The sequence below is a fragment of the Dasypus novemcinctus genome, chromosome 13 (assembly GCF_030445035.2).
Source record: "Dasypus novemcinctus isolate mDasNov1 chromosome 13, mDasNov1.1.hap2, whole genome shotgun sequence".
In the NCBI taxonomy this organism is placed as follows: Eukaryota; Metazoa; Chordata; class Mammalia; order Cingulata; family Dasypodidae; genus Dasypus; species Dasypus novemcinctus.
The window spans coordinates 20,297,469-20,316,088 of NC_080685.1; the positions used below are offsets into that span (position 1 = coordinate 20,297,469).

The following is an 18,620-nucleotide window of genomic DNA, read 5'->3' on the forward strand; positions in this document are numbered from 1 at the left end:
TAACAAACACAAATCCAACCAAAATATGGCTACCATAAATAACTCTCTAAACGTAATAACACTGAATGTCAACGGATTAAACTCACCTATCAAAAGATTCAGACTGGGACACTGGATAAGGAAATACGACCCATCTATATGCTGCCTACAAGAGACACATCTTAGACCCAGAGACTCATGGAGGTTGAAAGTGAATGGCTGGAAAACAATCATACAAGCAAACAACAACCAAAAAAAGGCAGGAGTAGCTATATTAATATCAGACAAAATAGACTTTAAATGCGAAACAATTGTGAGAGACAAAGAAGGATACTATATTTTAGTGAAAGGGACAATTTGTCAAGAAGATCGAACAATCATAAATATTTATGCTCCTAACAAGGGCGCCTCTAAATATGTGAGGCAAACGCTGGAAAAACTAAGTGAAAGAATAGATGCATCTACAATTATAGTGGGGGATTTTAATACACCACTATCAACTCTGGACAGAACCTCTCAAAAGAGAATCACTAAAGAAACAAAACATTTGAACAGTATATTAGAAGAGCTGGATCTAATAGACATATATAGATCATTACACCCAAACACAGCAGGATATACATTTTTCTCAAACGCACATGGAACATTCTCCAAGATTGACCATATGCTAGGCCACAAAGAAAGGCTTAATGAATTCAGAAAGATCGAAATCATACAAAACAATATCTCTGACCACAGTGGAGTCAAGCTGGAAATTTGCAAGGGACAGAGACCCAGACTTCACACGACAATTTGGAAATTAAACAGCACACTCTTAGAAAAACAGTGGGTCAAAGAGGAAATCTCAAAAGAAATCAATGACTACCTTGAAACAAATGATAATGATAACACAACATACCAAAATTTATGGGATGCAGCAAAAGTGGTACTGAGAGGGAAATTTATAGCCATAAATTCATATATCAAAAAAGAAGAAAGAGCAGAAATTGAAGAATTAACTGCACATTTGAAGGAATTAGAAAAACAACAACAAAGTAACCCAACAGGAAGAAGAAGGAAGGAAATAACAAAGATAAGAGCAGAACTAAATGAAATAGAAAATAAGAAAGCACTTGAAAAAATAAACAAGACCAAGAGCTGGTTTTTTGAGAAGATCAACAAAATTGACAAACCTTTAGCGAGACTAACAAAGAAAAAAAGAGAAAAGATGCAAATACACAAAATAAGAAATGAGAAAGGTGATATCACCACTGACCCCACAGAAATAAAGACTATCATAAGAGGATACTTTGAAAAACTATATTCCAACAAAAATGACAATCTAGAGGAAATGGACAAATTCCTAGAAATACATAAGCAGCCCATACTGACGAAAGAAGAAATTGATGATCTTAACAAACCAATCACAAGCAAAGAGATAGAATCAGTCATTAAAAATCTCCCAACTAAGAAGAGCCCAGGGCCAGACGGCTTCACAGGTGAATTCTACAAAACATTCCGGAAAGAACTAACACCAATCCTGTTGAAACTATTCCAAAAAATCGAAACAGAAGGAACACTGCCTAATTCCTTCTATGATGCCAACATTACCCTAGTACCAAAGCCAAACAAAGACACCACAAGAAAGGAAAATTACAGACCAATTTCTCTAATGAACCTAGACGCAAAAATACTTAACAAAATACTTGCTAATCGTATTCAACAACACATTAAACGAATTATACACCATGACCAAGTGGGATTTATTCCAGGTATGCAAGGATGGTTCAACATAAGAAAATCAATCAATGTAATACACCATATAAACAGATTGAGAGAAAAAAACCACATGATTATATCTATAGATGCAGAAAAGGCATTTGACAAAACACAGCACCCCTTCCTGATAAAAACACTCCAAAAGATCGGAATACAAGGAAACTTTTTGAACATGATAAAGAGTATATATGAAAAACCTAAAGCCAACATTGTTTACAATGGTGAAATCCTGAAATCCTTCCCTCTAAAATCAGGAACAAGACAAGGATGCCCATTGTCTCCGCTCCTATTTAACATTGTCTTGGAAGTACTGGCTCGAGCACTGAGACAAGAACCAGATATAAAAGGCATTCAAATTGGAAGGGAAGAAGTCAAAATTTCATTATTTGCAGATGACATGATCCTATATATAGAAAACCCTGCGAGATCTACAACAAAGCTCCTAGAACTCATAAATGAGTTTAGCAAAGTCGCAGGTTATAAGATCAATGCGCAAAAATCAGTAGCATTTCTATACACCAATAATGAGCAAGATCAGGAGGAAATCAAGAAACAAATACCATTCACAATAGTAAATAAAAAAATCAAATACTTAGGAATAAATTTAACTAAAGAGGTAAAAAACTTATACATCGAGACTATACAAGATTGTTCAAGGAAATCAAAGAAGACCTAAATAAATGGAAGAATATTCCCTGTTCATGGATAGGAAGACTGAATATTATTAAGATGTCTATCCTACCAAAACTGATCTACACATTCAACGCAATCCCAATAAAAATCAACACAGCCTTCTTTAAGGAACTAGAAAAACTAACTATGAAATTTATTTGGAATAAAAAGAGGCCCCGAATAGCCAAAGACATATTGAAAAAGAAAAACGAAATAGGAGGAATCACACTTCCTGACTTCAAAACATACTACAAAGCTACAGTAGTGAAAACAGCATGGTACTGGCATAAGGAGAGACACACAGACCAATGGAATCGAATTGAAAGTTCAGATATAGAACCTCATGTATATAGCCATATAATATTCGATAAAGCCACCAAACCCTCACAACTGGGAGAGAATGGCCTATTCAACAAATGGTGCCTGGAGAACTGGATAGCTATATGTAGAAGAATGAAAGAGGATTACCATCTCACACCTTATACAAAGATCAACTCAAGATGGATCAAAGACCTAAATATAAGAGCCAAGACCATAAAGACCTTAGAAAGCAGTGTAGGGAAACATCTACAGGACCTTGTAATAGGAAATGGCTTCATGAATATCACACCAAAAGCACGAGCAGCAAAAGAACAAATAGATAAATGGGACTACCTCAAAATTAAAGCCTTCTGTGGTGGGGACCGGGAGGGAGTGAGGGTTCAACAGTGAGCCCCTGATACTAATGACTATGCTTGTGAGCTGATAAACCCAAAATAATAACAAGGCCTAGAGCAACTTTGTGCCTGGGAATTTCCTTCTGTCAGCCTTCATGTTACTCAAATGTGGCCAGTCTCGAAGCCAAACTCAGCATGTAAATGCAATGCCTTCCCCCCAGCGTGGGACATGACACCCGGGGATGAGCCTCCCTGGCAACGAGGGACCACTATCAACTACCAACTGATGATGCAACTGGAAAATGACCTTATACGGAAGGTTCAATGCGGATCAGCAGAATATCCATGTCTACATAAAATACCATGACTTTAAAATGCTGTTTGACCTAAAGTAAGGGGGAAATGGAAAGGAGAAATGAGTTTATATGGCTACGAGTTTCTAAAAAAGAGTCTGGAGGCTGGCAGAAGGTTTGCCCTCATGCACAACTGAGCAGAGTCAGAGAGACAGATAAAGCAGATACAACCCCCAGATATTGGTTCCTTTGAGGGCTAAAGAGACCCATGGGAGTTATGGTCATGGCCGATGGGGTTAACTACCAGGGCAGATGGCCCCTCTTTGGAAATGGTGTTTATGTGTGATGAATCTGGACTCAGATGGGATCTCCCTTCATAAGACTTTCATGCTAATGTGCTGGAGGTGCAGTTAATGTTGGGGTTTAAGATATATTTAGGGGATTTGAATCTCTGGACTGACAATGTGATAGCCAGATCCTGAGCCTCAACAGACTCCAGCACCTACAATCTGATTTATTGGACTTACCACACTCAGCTAAGATGGAGGTGAAGAAGGACAACCACCACACCATGGAGCCTAGAGTGATTACAACTGAAAATGGGAGGATTGCATCCAGCATTCAGGTGGAATCTGAGCCTCCTCTTGACATAAAGGTGCAATGGACACAACCAATCCAGTGTCCACATAGAAGAGGTGGCATTGGATTGGGAAAAGTGGACATAATGGACAAAGGGTATGGGGAAAGGCAGGAAGAGATGAGAGGTGGAGGCGTCTTCGGGACATGGAGCTGCCCTGGATGGTGCTTCAGAGGTAATCACCGGACATTGTAAATCCTCACAGGGCCTACATGATGGAATAGAGGAGAGTATGGGCCATGATGTGAACCAATGTATATGAGGTGCAGAGGTGCCCAAAGATGTACTTACCAAATCCAATGGATGTGTCATGATGATGGGAACGAGTGTTGTTGGGGGGGGGGAGAGGGGGGGGGGGGGGGTGGGGTTGAATGGGACCTCACATATATATTTTTAATGTAATATTATTACAAAGTCAATAAAAAATAAAAAAATTAAAAAAAAAAAATTAAAGCCTTCTGCACCTCAAAGGAGTTTGTCAAGAAAGTAAAAAGGGAACCCACACAATGGGAGAAAATATTTGGCAACCATATATCTGATAAGAGACTTATAACTTGCATATATAAAGAACTCATAGATCTCGAAAACAAAAAGATAAACAACCCATTTAAAAAATGGGAAAAAGATTTAAACAGACACTTCTCCAAAGAAGAAATACAAATGGCTAAAAAGCACATGAAAAAATGCTCCAAATCCCTAGCTATCGGGGAAATGCAAATCAAAACTACAATGAGATACCATCTTACTCCCATAAGATTGGCAGCCATGAAAAAAACAGTAGAATACAAATGCTGGAGAGGATGTGAAGAAAGGGGAACACTCATCCATTGCTGGTGGGAATGCAGAAGGATCCAACCATTCTGGAGGACAGTTTGGCAGTTTCTCAAAAAATTATCCATAGATTTGCCATATGACCCAGCAATACCACTGCTGGGTATATACCCATCAGATCTGAAAACAAGGACACAAACCGATATATGTACACCAATGTTCATAGCAGCATTGTTCACCATCGCCAAAAGTTGGAATCAATCCAAAAGTCCATCAACAGATGAGTGGATCAATAAATGTGGTATATACACACAATGGAATACTACTCAGCTGTAAGAACCAATACACTACAATCGCACGTGATAACATGGATGAACCTTGAGAATCTTATGTTGAGTGAAGCAACCCAGGCATTGAAGGACAAATACTATATGACCTCAATGATATGAAATAAGTTAACTGCCTCAGAGAGCTAGAGTCTGGAAAAGTGGCTTACTGGAAATCGGGGGGTGGAGGAAGGCTGTGAGTTAATGTCTGTAGGGGTGGAATCTGTGATGAGCTGGGGGTAAGTATGAGCACAAAGAAGGGACAAAATGGGGGCAAGGGGTTACCTTCGGGTGGGGTTTTCTGGGCTTGAGGGGGGCTGGGGATGGGAAGAGGGGTAATATGGTCCAAGAAATAGGTGGGAGGGAGGGGCAACATACAAACATGGGAGAGTGCCAGAAGTTCATTGAGAACTAAATGTTGAGTAAAACGTATCAAAGTATAAGTAGGAGGGTTACCTGGTTAGGACGCCCAGGGGGTATGGTCTGATGCGGGACGGACTCCAGAGGGAATAGCTGAAGGCTCATTTTGCCAAGGTGGGTTCTACCATTGGGTGGGGTGGACCCATATCCTGGGGAAGACTAATGCCGTCGAATAGAGAGAACTGTATCTCTCGTGAGAAAGGACGGCTCCCAGGGCATTAGATTGGCAGGCGTTGTGGGCCCTAAGGGGAGGGGAAAATAGACGTGCAATGGATGGAACAAAGGTAAATAAGGGGGCAAAAGAGGAGTTATGTGAGAGTACACAAGGATGAATATAAAACAGCTAATATTACACCAAAAACATATAGGGGACGACAGACTAATAATGAAAACCATAAGACAAAACATAGGATAACTAAAAAATTTAGAAAACTGTACAACCTAAAGTATGGACCACATAGTAAGCACAAATGTTACCTTGTTTGAAAACTATAGTTTCGGAATCTGTACATCAGTTTCAGGAAATATGATATGAATAAGTTAAAAGATTATTGCTGTGGAAGGGAAAAGGTTTTATGGTGGATCTGGGGAAATACTGTATATTGTATATATGAGTTTTGGTGATCTAAGACTCTTCTGAAACTGACATTATGTTGGGATTCACTTTACGGGAAGTTTTGGATCACAGAGTGGTTCAACAATGGCAGCGGAGGAATACTGATATGGGATGTTATTGACAGGATATATATGGTTGACAGGGAGTTATACAGGGCATATGCCCAGGGTATATGGTAATGTCTATATATACTCATAGTGGAAACAATTAATAACAACAGCTAGGGGGGTACTGGGCTCCTGGCCGGGGGGTCACTGTTGTGGGCCCTGGGAGAGCAGCGGCAATCCTCCAGGTGCAACGGCAAGAACCAGGAAGGAAGGAGGGCCCAACAGTGGGCTCTTGATACTAATGGCTACACTTTTGAGCCTATGCACCTGCAATAAGAACAAGGCCTAGAGTAGCATTGTGCCTGGGGGTTTCCTCCTGACAGCCTTCATGTTACTCAAATGTGGCCACTCTCACAGCCAAACTCAGCGTGTAGATGTGATGCATTCCCCCCAGCGTGGGACACGACACCCGGGGATGAGCCTCCCTGGCACCGAGGGATCACTACCACATACCAGCTGAAGAAGCAACTAGAAAATGACCTTGAATTAAAGATTCAATGCGGAACAGCAGAATATACCTGTCTACATATAATAACATGACTTCGGGAAGCGGTTTGACCTAATGTAAGGGGGAAATGGAAAGGAGAAATGAGATTATAAGGCTGTGAGTCTCTAAAAAAGAGTCTGGAGGTTGTCAGAAGGAATACCCCTATGTACAACTGAACAGAGTCTAAGAGACAGATAAGGTAGATACAACCCCAGGTATTGGTTCTTTTGAGGGATAAAGAGACCCACGGGTTCTATGGTCATGGCAGAAGGAGTTCACTGCCATGACAGATGGCCCTTCTTTGGAGCTGGTGTTTCTGTGTGATGGAAATGGACTCAGAGGGGATCTCTTTTCACAAGACTTGCATGCTACTTTATTGGAATTGTAGTTGGTGCTGGGTTTAAGATATATGTAGGGGATTTGAATCTCTGGACTGATAATATGACACCCAGGCCCAGAGCCTCAACAGACTTCAGCTCCTACACTTTGACTTATTGGACTTACTCCACTCAGCTAACATCGAGTTGAAGAAGGTCAACCACCACAACATGGAGCCTAGAGTGTCTACAACTAGAAGCAGGAAGAGTGCATCCAGTACCCATGTGCAATCTAAGCCATCACTTGACATAGGTGTGCAATGGACACAACCAATCCAATGTCCACAGAGAAAATGTGGAATGGGTGTGGGAACGGTAGCCATGGGGGCTGCTGGGTGTGGGGAATGGGAGGAAGAGATGATATGTGGAGGCGTTTTCGGGACGTGGAGTCGTCCTGGATAGTGCTTCACGGACAATTACGGGACACTGTAGATCCCCCCAGGGCCCACTGGATGGAACGTGAGAGAGTCTGGGCTATGATGTGGACCATTGACTATGGGGTGCAGTGATGCTCAGAGATGAACTTACCAGGTGCAATGGATGTATCACGATGATGGGAGAAAGTGTTGCTGTGGGGGGAGTGGGGGGCGGGGGCGGTGGGGTTGAATGGGACCTCATATATTTTTTTAATTGTAATTAAAAATAATAATAATAAATAAATATTAAAAAAAAAAAGAAAGTGAAATGATAAAAAAAAAAAAAAAAAAAAGAAACAGAAGGAGAGAGAGATGTCAGAGTGGGAAAATGATGACCTGTTAGGGACCAGATAGAAATCACAGGGTGGAGGAGAGGGAGAATAAAACTAAGAGTCCTACCTACAATGGCTCTTTCTGCAAATGCTGGCATTTGGTCTGATTTCATGACATGGCCTGGGTGGGAAGTGAGTAGGAGAAAGAACAACCTAGCTGGTGGCCTTGAGTCTTGTTTGCTGTTGTGGGAAATCAAGAAGGAAAGGAGGGGCTAAAGGGAAGAGAAGATAACATCAAACACTTCAAGATAAAATAGCACTTTTGAGGACTGTGGGAAGATGGAGACAGACTAACAGGCAGAGCTGGGTGCACTCAAAAAACAATGGAGAAAGGACAAAAAGTGGTCTGAGGGACCTGCTTTGAGAGTCACTAGTCCAGGACAGTGTTTCACAACTCTCAGGAGGGTGCAGAATAGAGAAAAGCAAAAATAAGAAACATGAGTTACCAAGCCCTCCTAGCAGCCAGGAAGGGCTCCGCTCCCCCACCCCCAAGATATTACATTCAGGTAAAACCCCTGTCTCAATGTAGCCAAATGAGATCGGAACAGACACTGTCCTTCCTGTCAGCTGTTTCAAGAGAAAAGGAACCTGCATGGTTTTTTCCTGTGGATTTGGCCAAAGAATCCACTTAGAATCTCTAATCTGGATTCAACACAGGAACACACAAAGCCAGGACTGAAACACCTCCATGGAAAAATGCAATGGCTAGCACCATCTCTTGGCCTGTCTGGAAACAGTATGAACAAAAACTGTTTTTGCTCTCTCTATCCATCCCCTGGGAGAAAATCTACACCCCAAATGTGAGTCCCTGACCCAATTTTGAAAACTTATGATGGGCAATTTTTAAGACTGAGAATAAGTTGAATGAAAGACCTGAGAAGAACTTTGGAAAAACTAGGCAAGAGAAAGAAATTAGCCATCAGATTAAACACAATGCTATACTCAGATGCCTACATATCAGCAAAAAATTATAAGCCATACTAGGAAACAGGAAGAATGCCCCAGCCAAAAGAAGAACCAAATATTGAAAGGTATACAGGATTTAAGACAATCAGTGATAAACACACAACTCTTGTAAATCATTTCAAAAAATTAAAGGAAAACAGGATGAAAGAAACAAGGATCTTAAGAAGACACTGGGAGAGAATAAAGAACAATATAAAAGCCTGCAAAGAAAAATAACATGCCTTATGGAAATAAAAGACTTAGTGGATGAGATTAAAAATATATTAAAGGCACCTAAGAGCAGATTTGAATTGCTTGAAGGCACAATTAGTGTTTTCAAAGACAACATCTGAAATGGAAAAGAAAGGAGAATAGAAGAGAATAGAAAAAATGGAAGAGTCTCAGAGAATTGAATGACAAAGTAAAATGCACAAACATTCACATTATTGATGTCCCAGAAGAAGAGAATGCAAAAAGGGAAGTAAGATCATTTTAGAATATAATAACTGAGAACATCCCAACCCATATGAAAGATATAAAAACTAACATCCAAGAAGGGCAATGCACCCCAAAAAGAATAAATCATCATAGGCCTGTCCGAGACACCTACTATTCAGTATGACAAATATCAGAGATAAAGAGGATCCTGAAAGGACAAGACAAAAGCAAAGAATCAGACACAAGGGGAAATTGACCTCTCATCAGAAGCCATGGCAGAGAGATGAAAGTGGTATGATGATTTAAGGTCCCAAAAGTGAAAAACTGCCAGCCAAACATTCTGTATCCAGCAAAAATGTCCTTCAAATATGAGGGTGAGTTCAAAGCCTTCACAGACAAACAAAACCTGACAGAACATGTCACCAAGGGACCAGATTTGCAAAGGATATTCAAGGGGGTGCTGTAGCCTATAGGAAAAAAAACTAGGATAAGAAATTTGCAGAAGAGTTTAGAAAGGAAGACTATCAGGAAGGGTAAACCAAAGGGTAAGAAGACAAAAATAGAAAAATATAACAAGAGAAAGGTGAAGGACAAAAGGGATGAGGCAAAACAAAGTGTTCAAGTAGCCCTTCACATCTATCCAATGAACCCTGAAATATGGAAAGAACACTCCAGGAGTAGCAGAAAGTGGCAGAGAGGATTAAACAGAGTGAAACAGCAGCAGAAGTAAGATTTCTCACCAAAGTAAAATCCTGAATATGACTTTGAAAGTGATGAAATTGTTGCTGTTTGTGCATCTATTGCTGAGAAACCAAAGACGGCTTCGACAAGTAAAAGAATGGTTATCCTGTCTGCTTCTGGGACTGTAGAGACTGTAACTGAGAAGGAAGATGGTGCTCCAACACCAGATGGTTCTGTTTTCATCAAAGCTCGATGAAGGAAAATGCATAGCATGAATTATTTGAATCTGTCTTTTATGATTATCATTTAAAATTTTAGACACAGGGACATTTGTTCTGGAGAAACAGGGCAAAAGTCCTGTTTGTTAGATAACTTTTCCAGATGAAGCATATAAATCTAAATGGTAGCATTATTGTACAATATTTGGACAATTCTTTGTTAAGTAATGGCTTATACTTAAGATTAGAATTCTGAGAAATGTTTTCGATGTATGAATTTAATCCAAACATATGGATGAATATATTTTGAAGATGCAACTTGAAAGGCAAATTCTTGAATAGTAATAGCTAGGTCAATGGTATTAAAATGTTGAATCATTGACTTTTGCTTTATGAGAAAGGAAATGAGTGATTGCCTTCTCTCCTAGGAATATACTGCTCTTATTATTCACTCTGTGTGCCTGGCTTCTGTAGAGTATGTTACAAGGCTTTATGTTTTTTATATGTATTTTCATTCAAAGTTGTGGTTTTGTTATATATGCAATCTTTGAAAATTCAACCAAAAAGACATGCAAATGTGAATATTCTGAAGTTTCTCTAAATTTTGATTTTTGCTTAAGTTTTTGTCTATAAAGAAGTTATAACAATGGAAGTAGCCTCCTCCAGTATTTGTCAGATGTGTGAAGTAGTGATATCTGTCACAATGATGAGTTTTTAGATTATTACTCTATGTAGGTTAGTCCCTACAACAAATGTGAATTTCTAATGAGCTTTTCATGTAACTTTTTTGTAATCTAAAAATTCTTTTAAAAATAAAGTTTATTGTCTTTCTTTTAAAAAGAGCACTTGTGAGGTTGGTCTGTTCCTCAGTTCAGAGAAGAGGGCATCCTTGTACAGCTGAGCACCTAGTGATTAACACAGCACAGATAAAGTAGATGTTATGTGCTGAAAGCTGAGTGTCACAAAAAATTGGAGAAAAAGTAGATCCTGATGTGAAAAAAACTGAAGGCATGGTCACCGAAAGTGAGTGGAGATGACTATTTAAATGGAGTACCATAAAATAAGCTGCTTTGCATGCTTTACTTTATGAAAGTATCTTTTTTAAAAAAAAAGGTGTGGGGGTGAACAGTGAGTAGAAAAAGAAGCTTGATTTATCAGAAGACTGAATTGTGTGTCCAGGATTTACACCTATACACAATGTATGTAACAGGAGAAATTCACTTGATGAGGGAAGATAAGAGAAGAGGAAGAAAACTGGCAAACAGCCTTCTGAGATGCAGGGAAGGGAGGGTCTTGACCATAAAAATGTGTTACTCTAGATGTGATAATACATGTAAAATCAGAAAATAAGGGACCAGAGAAATACAAAGCTAATATTACATACTCCTGCCATTTACTGAACAATTTTTAATTAAAGTATGCATTGTGAAATATGATCTTGCTTAATGCTCCTATAGGAGGTGGATATTATTTTTCTGGTTTCACAGATGATGAAACTGAGATGAAAGGACCTAAAACATGAGTAACTTGGACAAGTAAAAATGCTGGTAAGTGGCCAGGTCATATCTGATCCTAAATCCAATGAACTTACTGACCTTGAAGTTTTAGAGAATCATGGGATTCAATGAGAGCTTAAGCAAGCAAGGGAGAGGCCCCATTCTTTTACCCAGATCACTTGCATGAAGTATAGCCTGACTAGAGCGTCATATTCTTCTCTTATTTCCTACCTTGCACAGATGACCATTTGTTTGCAGACTCAGTATTGGCTGTGAAGCTCCAGATGGTGGAGACAGGGCTGAACCTAGGTCTGTAATCCCCACTATCCCACTGGCGCTGCAGCTGCAATTGGAGGCAGTTGTTAACCAAAGGGCTTGGCGTCAGCTGCAGCTGCAAGCCTTGCATATATGAGATGGGATGGCTCATGTGTCCAATCAGGGGGCCTGGGTGGTAGGCATCACAGCTGGGAGCTGGAAGCAGAAGAGGTATTTAGGATAATCAGTCTAAGTTCTTGCTCTGATAAACTCTCCAGAACACCCTTCTTTTTCTTCCCAGTGACAGCACCCTGATCCTCAATATCTAGGCAAAAATTACAGGCACCACTGTGTGAAGATGTCACTTTTCATATGGTGGCAGGGGATACTGAGATGAAAATTAGTGCCACTAAGAGACAGTATTCACTGGCATGCATGGGGATGTGTGTGCAAATGAATGCCACTGTCACAGCCCATGCTGGTGGAGCTTATGGTCTGGCACTCAGGTGACATTGCTCCAAGGACAAACCAACTTAGAAAAGAGACAGACTGGTGCAGATCTGAGGAACAAAGTGGGTAGACATGCCCCAAAATTAGAGTCAAGATTGCTGACTCCTTGGATAGCAATATGTGCTCAAGGCACCCATTTCAGGGAAGAATATTCACAAGAATATTTCAGGGGAACTGAGATGTCCCATTTTAAGGAGGCAGCTCTTGGAGACACCTGCATGCATGTGTTGCCCTTGTGCCTGTGATTCACTTGATCCTTTCATTCAATAGACCTTGCCAGTTTCCTCTGCCCTCCAATATCTAGAGATGGCTGGGGTGACAGGCATGAGATGGGAGATGAGGAAAAGTGTGAAGATAGCTGACTCTGATATCTGTGGTTAAATATCTTCTAGAGGCAGTTTCAAAAGGAGATGGTTTGACAGGGGCATCTACACAGCCATGTGTCTCAGCCTAGACAGAAGTGTGGGGCACAAAGAATGTACAGACTCCCTGAGGTCCAGTAGGAGACTTTTTCTCTATCATAAGTGTTCCCTATGGGCCTGAGCTAGAAGAGTGAGGACTTCCAATTCATTATATCTGAGGGCCAGTTTACTGGGAGGTTCCTGGGAGCTAAGAAGTCCATGGCAACAGGAAGGAGTCAAAGAGCTTTGCTACATATTGGATAGGATCTGTGATCATTTTGGGAGAAGGGGAGAAGGTGCATGTCCAACGCTGACCTTCAGAGGTGAAGCCCCTGACAGGCCATGAACTTGAGGATAGAAGGGGCTCAGTACCAAGGAATTATCTAAAAATCTCCTAAATGAGAATCAAGGCTGTCAAACTCCTTGCACAGTTATAGGTACTCCAGGACATTGTTCCTAGTTGAATATTAGCAACAATTCTGGAGACACATGATTCCCAACCTTAAAAGGGAGCTCCTGCCAATGCAGGCTATACACATAGGTCAAGAGGGCTCAACAAATGAAATGAATGTCTCATGATGATGGAGGAGATTGTTGTTAGGGGGCAGGAGTGGGGGGAGGGTGGTAGGGAGTATAAGGAGACTTCATATATTTGAATGTAATATTAAAAAAATAAACACACAAAAAAAGAAGGTCTGAGAGTCGGTCTTGGATTCTTCACACTCTCCATCAGAGCTGCCTTGGAAGCTCCACCCACCACTTCTAGCAAACTCTACGTGAATTCAAATAAGGATGAATGAAAAAAGACCTAAACATAAGAACCTGAGCTTATGATTTGATCATACCTATTTTATGATCAAGTTTAGTCTCTAAAAAGAAAGTGAAGACAGAGTATATCAAAGCCTAGACGGGAAAGGGGAGAAAAAGAATGAAAGGCCTACTGAGAGTGCGGTGGAAGTTAATTCTCTTCCCAATGGCGTACTCACGGGCTTCGTCCACAGCCAAGTCAAGTTTGTAGTCATCAAACAGGAAGCCACCGCTGCGGCCAGGCCTGAGGGAACCAGGCAGGTCAGGAAGACTCGAGGGAGCCAGGTAACGTTCCTCCATGGAGTCCCGAAGGACTTCCTTCACTGACTCTGCCTCTTCCTCTGGACGGCAGAACCTGGTAGAGTTGACAAGAGAGACTTGAAACCCAGAGGGTTACCTAGCACAGAACCACCAGGTCCTGACAGGAGGCTTGAGAGAGAGGTCAGAGCAGGCAGAGGCTAGGGCCACTCGACATGGAAGCAAGCCACCCTGCTGGGACGAGGGCAAGTCGCGGTGTCCTAAGGGCAGGAGAGAGTGAGAAGTAGGTGACGAGTCACCTGTACACAGGCCAGAGACTGCCTGATGGAGGGGGCTCGGCTCCCTCTGTAAGGCACATAGCCAGGATGGCACAGAGCACCCCGGGAGAGCTCGGAGAAGGACTGCAATTTTCTATGTTTCATGTGCAGAGGCCTAAGGAGTACTTGTCCCAGAGGTACTGTAGTTTTTTTTCAGACCAATGCCTCCTATGTCTCTTTCTCGGAGCGTTTCGACATGGACGATACCTTTTCTGCACGTACATTCTTTTCTACAAGAAATCTGCCACAATCTAAGTCAAAGAGTGCTGCAGGCAGACACACAGCTCGGCGTGCTTTGACCCACCCAGGGGAGGACAGGTGGTTTCTGTGAGTGTAGACACTCCCTGAGGCCAGTTATACTAGTTCACCTGAGGCCCGACTGGCTACTCCAGGACCGTGAGGAGAAGAGAAGCCTTACGTGAGAGAAGGACGTCACCCTGGTGAAGGGAATGGAATCAGTTCAGGACACACTAGAACCTGAGGCTACTCTAGACTTCTCTGCCTTTCTTTCTGGGAGCTACTGTCCAAGCGCTTCCTGCTATTGGCCCTCGCCTGATCATTGGCTCTTACCTGGCCTCCAGTGGCAGTTCTTCTTCACCCGCCGCAGCCTCGGGACTTTCTGCAAACAAATGAACAAACACCCGGTCACACATGGAACTGCTTGACTTTCGCTTATTATCAAGACAGTAGCCGAAGTGATCATGGAAACCGAATTATTTTTGGATGAGTTCAAGGGACACTAAGAACATTTGACTGAAAGCCCCCCTAGTTTGTATTTCACGAAAATCAACGGGCTTGGATTTCTAACCCTTCAGGCCAAACCTTCCCAATCTGGATCCTTGTCGTGCCGTGCTCCGTATCCAATGGGGCAAGTGTTAAACATGTTCTTTAACCATCCCTTGAGGCTCTTACAGCTGTGTCTGCCATCCTGCCATGAATCTCCTTGGCAAACACAGTGCCTCCACGGCCATCAGGGCTCTAACACAGACCCATTCCTTCCTGGAAGGCACGGAAAAGAATTCCTGACACACTTCTCTCTACGCACTGGGCCTTCCTAGAGACTTATCGATCGACGTCTACTGTGTTCACTCGGGAAAAATTCACTACGGGGAGTGCTCCAGGGTTAACCACATCGAGCTCCTGCATCCGGCCCCTAAACTGAGGCCAAATTGAGGCTGTTTCTGCTTTTCTGACCTGGACTCATGATGATTACACTTTTCCTTCTATCACAACCGTGTGACACGAACTGTGCCACATGACACTTGTGGAAACCCAAATCCATGATTATAATTCAACCCCTTGCACTCAGTAAGAAAGGATGGGGGAAATCCTCAAGGTCCCCAACCCTGATTTGGGCAGAGGTAAACATCTGTTGTCTTCCCAGAGTTCCTAAGGAACTGGACGCAGTGCTGTCCAGAAGTGTTGCTGCAAGACGTAGGCTTTGCCCATTGAGCTCTCCTGACTGCTCTTGGTCTAGACGAGTGTATCCTGTTACTAGACTGATGGTTGGTTGGACTCTACAAACTTTCAGAAGGGGAAAACTGGGTTGAAGTTTCATAGACGATACGATCTGGGACCAATCGCGGGCTTGGGGACAGGGTCTGTGTCACAGGCCACGGCCATGGGATTTACACGGGGACACTTCTGGGTGAGGAGAGACTGGGGCCTAGCGCCCAGGACTCACGTGAGCAACACCCCCAGAATTAGAGTCAGGACGGCCAACCTCCTTCCCTAGCCATAGGTTGTCCAGGGATATTGTTGCCAGAGGAATGCGGGCAAAAGCGTTTCTGGGGAGACAAGGTGCCCCATCTTAGAGAGGAGCTCCTGCTGACCACGGCTGTACACGTGAGGCAGCGGTCACTCAGAGTCGGCCCTGGCTGCATCCTACTCCACGCCCAGGGCTGCCTTGTGAGCTACACCCACCGCGGGCCTGCAAGGTGAGGCGGGAGCGTGCAGATGCCTGACTCAACCGATGCCTGAGTTTCACATTTGTTCCTAGAGACTATTTTCAAATCAACATGGGTCTACAGGGCTTATGTGCAAAGACACCTCCCAGCCGAGACAGAAATGGCGAGCCCAAAGAAGGAGAAGCCTTCTGAGAGTCCGGTGGAAGTTAATTCTCTGCCAAACGGCGTACTCACGGGCTTCATCCACAGCCAAGTCAAGTTTGTAGTCATCAAACAGGAAGTCGCCGCTGCGGCCAGGCCCGAGGGAACCAGGCAGGTCAGGAAGACTTGGGGGAGCCAGGTAACGCTCATCCACGGTGTCCCGAAGGACTTCCTTCGCCGTCTCTGCCTCTTCCTCTGGACGGCAGAACCTGGTAGAGTTGACAAGAGAGACTTGAAACCCAGAGGGTTACCTAGCACAGAACCACCAGGTCCTGACAGGAGGCTTGAGAGAGAGGTCAGAGCAGGCAGAGGCTAGGGCCACTCAACATGGAAGCAAGCCACCCTGCTGGGACGAGGGCAAGTCACGGTGCCCTAAGGGCAGGAGAGAGTGAGAGGTAGGTGACGAGTCACCTGTACACAGGCCAGAGACTGCCTGATAGAGGGGGCTTGGCTCCCTCTGTAAGGTACATAGCCAGGATGGCACAGAGCACCCCGGGAGAGCTCGGAGAAGGACTGCAATTTTCTATGTTTCATGTGCAGAGGCCTAAGGAATACTTGTCCCGGAGGCACTGTAGTTTTTTTTCAGACCAATGCCTCCTACGTCTCTTTCTCGGAGCGTTTTGACATGGACGATACCTTTTCTGCACGTACATTCTTTTCTACAAGAAATCTGCCACAATCTAAGTCAAAGAGTGCTGCAGGCAGACACACAGCTCGGCGTGCTTTGACCCACCCAGGGGAAAACAGGTGGTTTCTGTGAGTGTAGACAATCCTTGAGGCCAGTTATACTTAGTTCACCTGAGCTCCGACTGAGTATTCCCCGACCGTGAGGAGAAGAGAAGCTTTACTTGAGAGAAGGACATCATCCCTGGTTAAGGGAATGGAATCAGTTCCAGACGCACTAGAACCTGGGGCTACTCTAGACCTCTCTGCCTGTTCTGTCTGGGAGTTACTGTCCAAGTTCTTCCTGCTAATGACCGTCGCCGGATCATTGGCTCTTACCTGGCCTCCAGCGGCAGTTCTTCTTCATCCCTCGCAGCCTCGGGTTTTTCTGCAAAGAAATGAACAAACAGATGGCCCTTCTTTGGAGCTGGTGTTTCTGCATGATGGAACTGGACTCAGATGGGATCTCTTTTCACAAGACTTTCATGCTACTTTACTGCAATTGTAGTTGGTGTTGGAGTTTAAGATATATTTAGGGGATTTGAATCTCTATACTGACAATATGATAGCCAGGCCCTGAGCCTCAACAGACTTCAGCTCCTACACTCTGATTTATTGGACTTACCCCACTCAGCTAACATGGAGTTGAAGAAAGTCAACCACCACACCATGGACCCTAGAGTGCCTACAACTGAATGCAGGAGGATTGCATCCAGTATCCATGTGGAATCTAAGCCCCCACTTGACATAGATGTACAATGGACACAACCAATCCAATGTCCACAGAGAAAATGTGGCAATTTTGTGGGAAGGGTGGCCATGGTGGCTGCTGGGTGCGGGGAATGGGAGGAAGAGATGAGATGGGGAGGTGTTTTCAGGACTTGGAGTTGTCCTGGGTGGTGCTTCACAGACAACTATGGGACATTGTAGATTCCCCCACGGCCCACTGGATGGAATGTGGGAGAGTGTGGGCTATGATGTGGACCATTGACTATGGGGTGCAGCGATGCCCAGAGATGTACTTACCAGGTGCAATGAATGTGTCATGATGATGGGAGAGAGTGTTGCTGTGGGGGGAGTGGGGGGTGGGGGCAGTGGGGTTGAATGGGACTTCATATTTTTTGAATGTAATATTTTTAAAAAAAATGAATAAAAAATTAAAAAAAAAAAAAAGATATGAACAAACGCCCAGTCAGACATGAAACTGCTTTAGTTTGCTTATTATCTAGACAGTAGCCTAAGTGATCACGGAAACCAAATTATTTTTGGATGAGTTCAAGGGACATTAACAACATTTGACTGAAAGTCCCCATGGTTTGTATTTCAAGAAGTTTCACTCAGGTGGGTTTTTAATACATCTGGTAAATTATTCCCAGTATGTACCATTGTCATGGTGTGTTGTATCTCAAATAGGACAAATATTTAAGTTGCTTTTTTCATCAATGCTTTGAACTTACCACCTAATCTCCATCCTATGATATTGTTCTTTTCCAAACACATTAGCTCTATGACCCATCAGAGCTCTAACGTTGACCCCCTCCTGTCTTTAATGTATGGAAAAATCATCCTGCTTCACTCACCTCTACACATTTGATCCTTCATGGAGACGTAGAAATCTGTTTCTACTGTGTTAATACAGGAAATTTATTATGGAAATCATTTCATATAAACTACCC

General features: G+C 43.0%; 1 protein-coding gene across 1 annotated transcript in view; it reads right to left on the reverse strand.

Moving 5' to 3' along the window:
- LOC131273147 (NBPF family member NBPF4-like) overlaps positions 1-18,620 on the reverse strand; it is a 39,251-nt gene that overhangs the window by 19,872 nt on the left and 759 nt on the right. The window contains exons 2-6 of the mRNA XM_058275393.2: positions 17,284-17,332; positions 16,315-16,490; positions 14,744-14,792; positions 13,778-13,953; positions 11,857-12,096 (exon numbers count right to left, since the gene is read on the reverse strand). Of these exons, the coding sequence (XP_058131376.2) occupies positions 11,857-12,096; positions 13,778-13,953; positions 14,744-14,792; positions 16,315-16,490; positions 17,284-17,332 (690 nt within the window). The remainder of the gene's footprint in view (positions 1-11,856; positions 12,097-13,777; positions 13,954-14,743; positions 14,793-16,314; positions 16,491-17,283; positions 17,333-18,620) is intronic.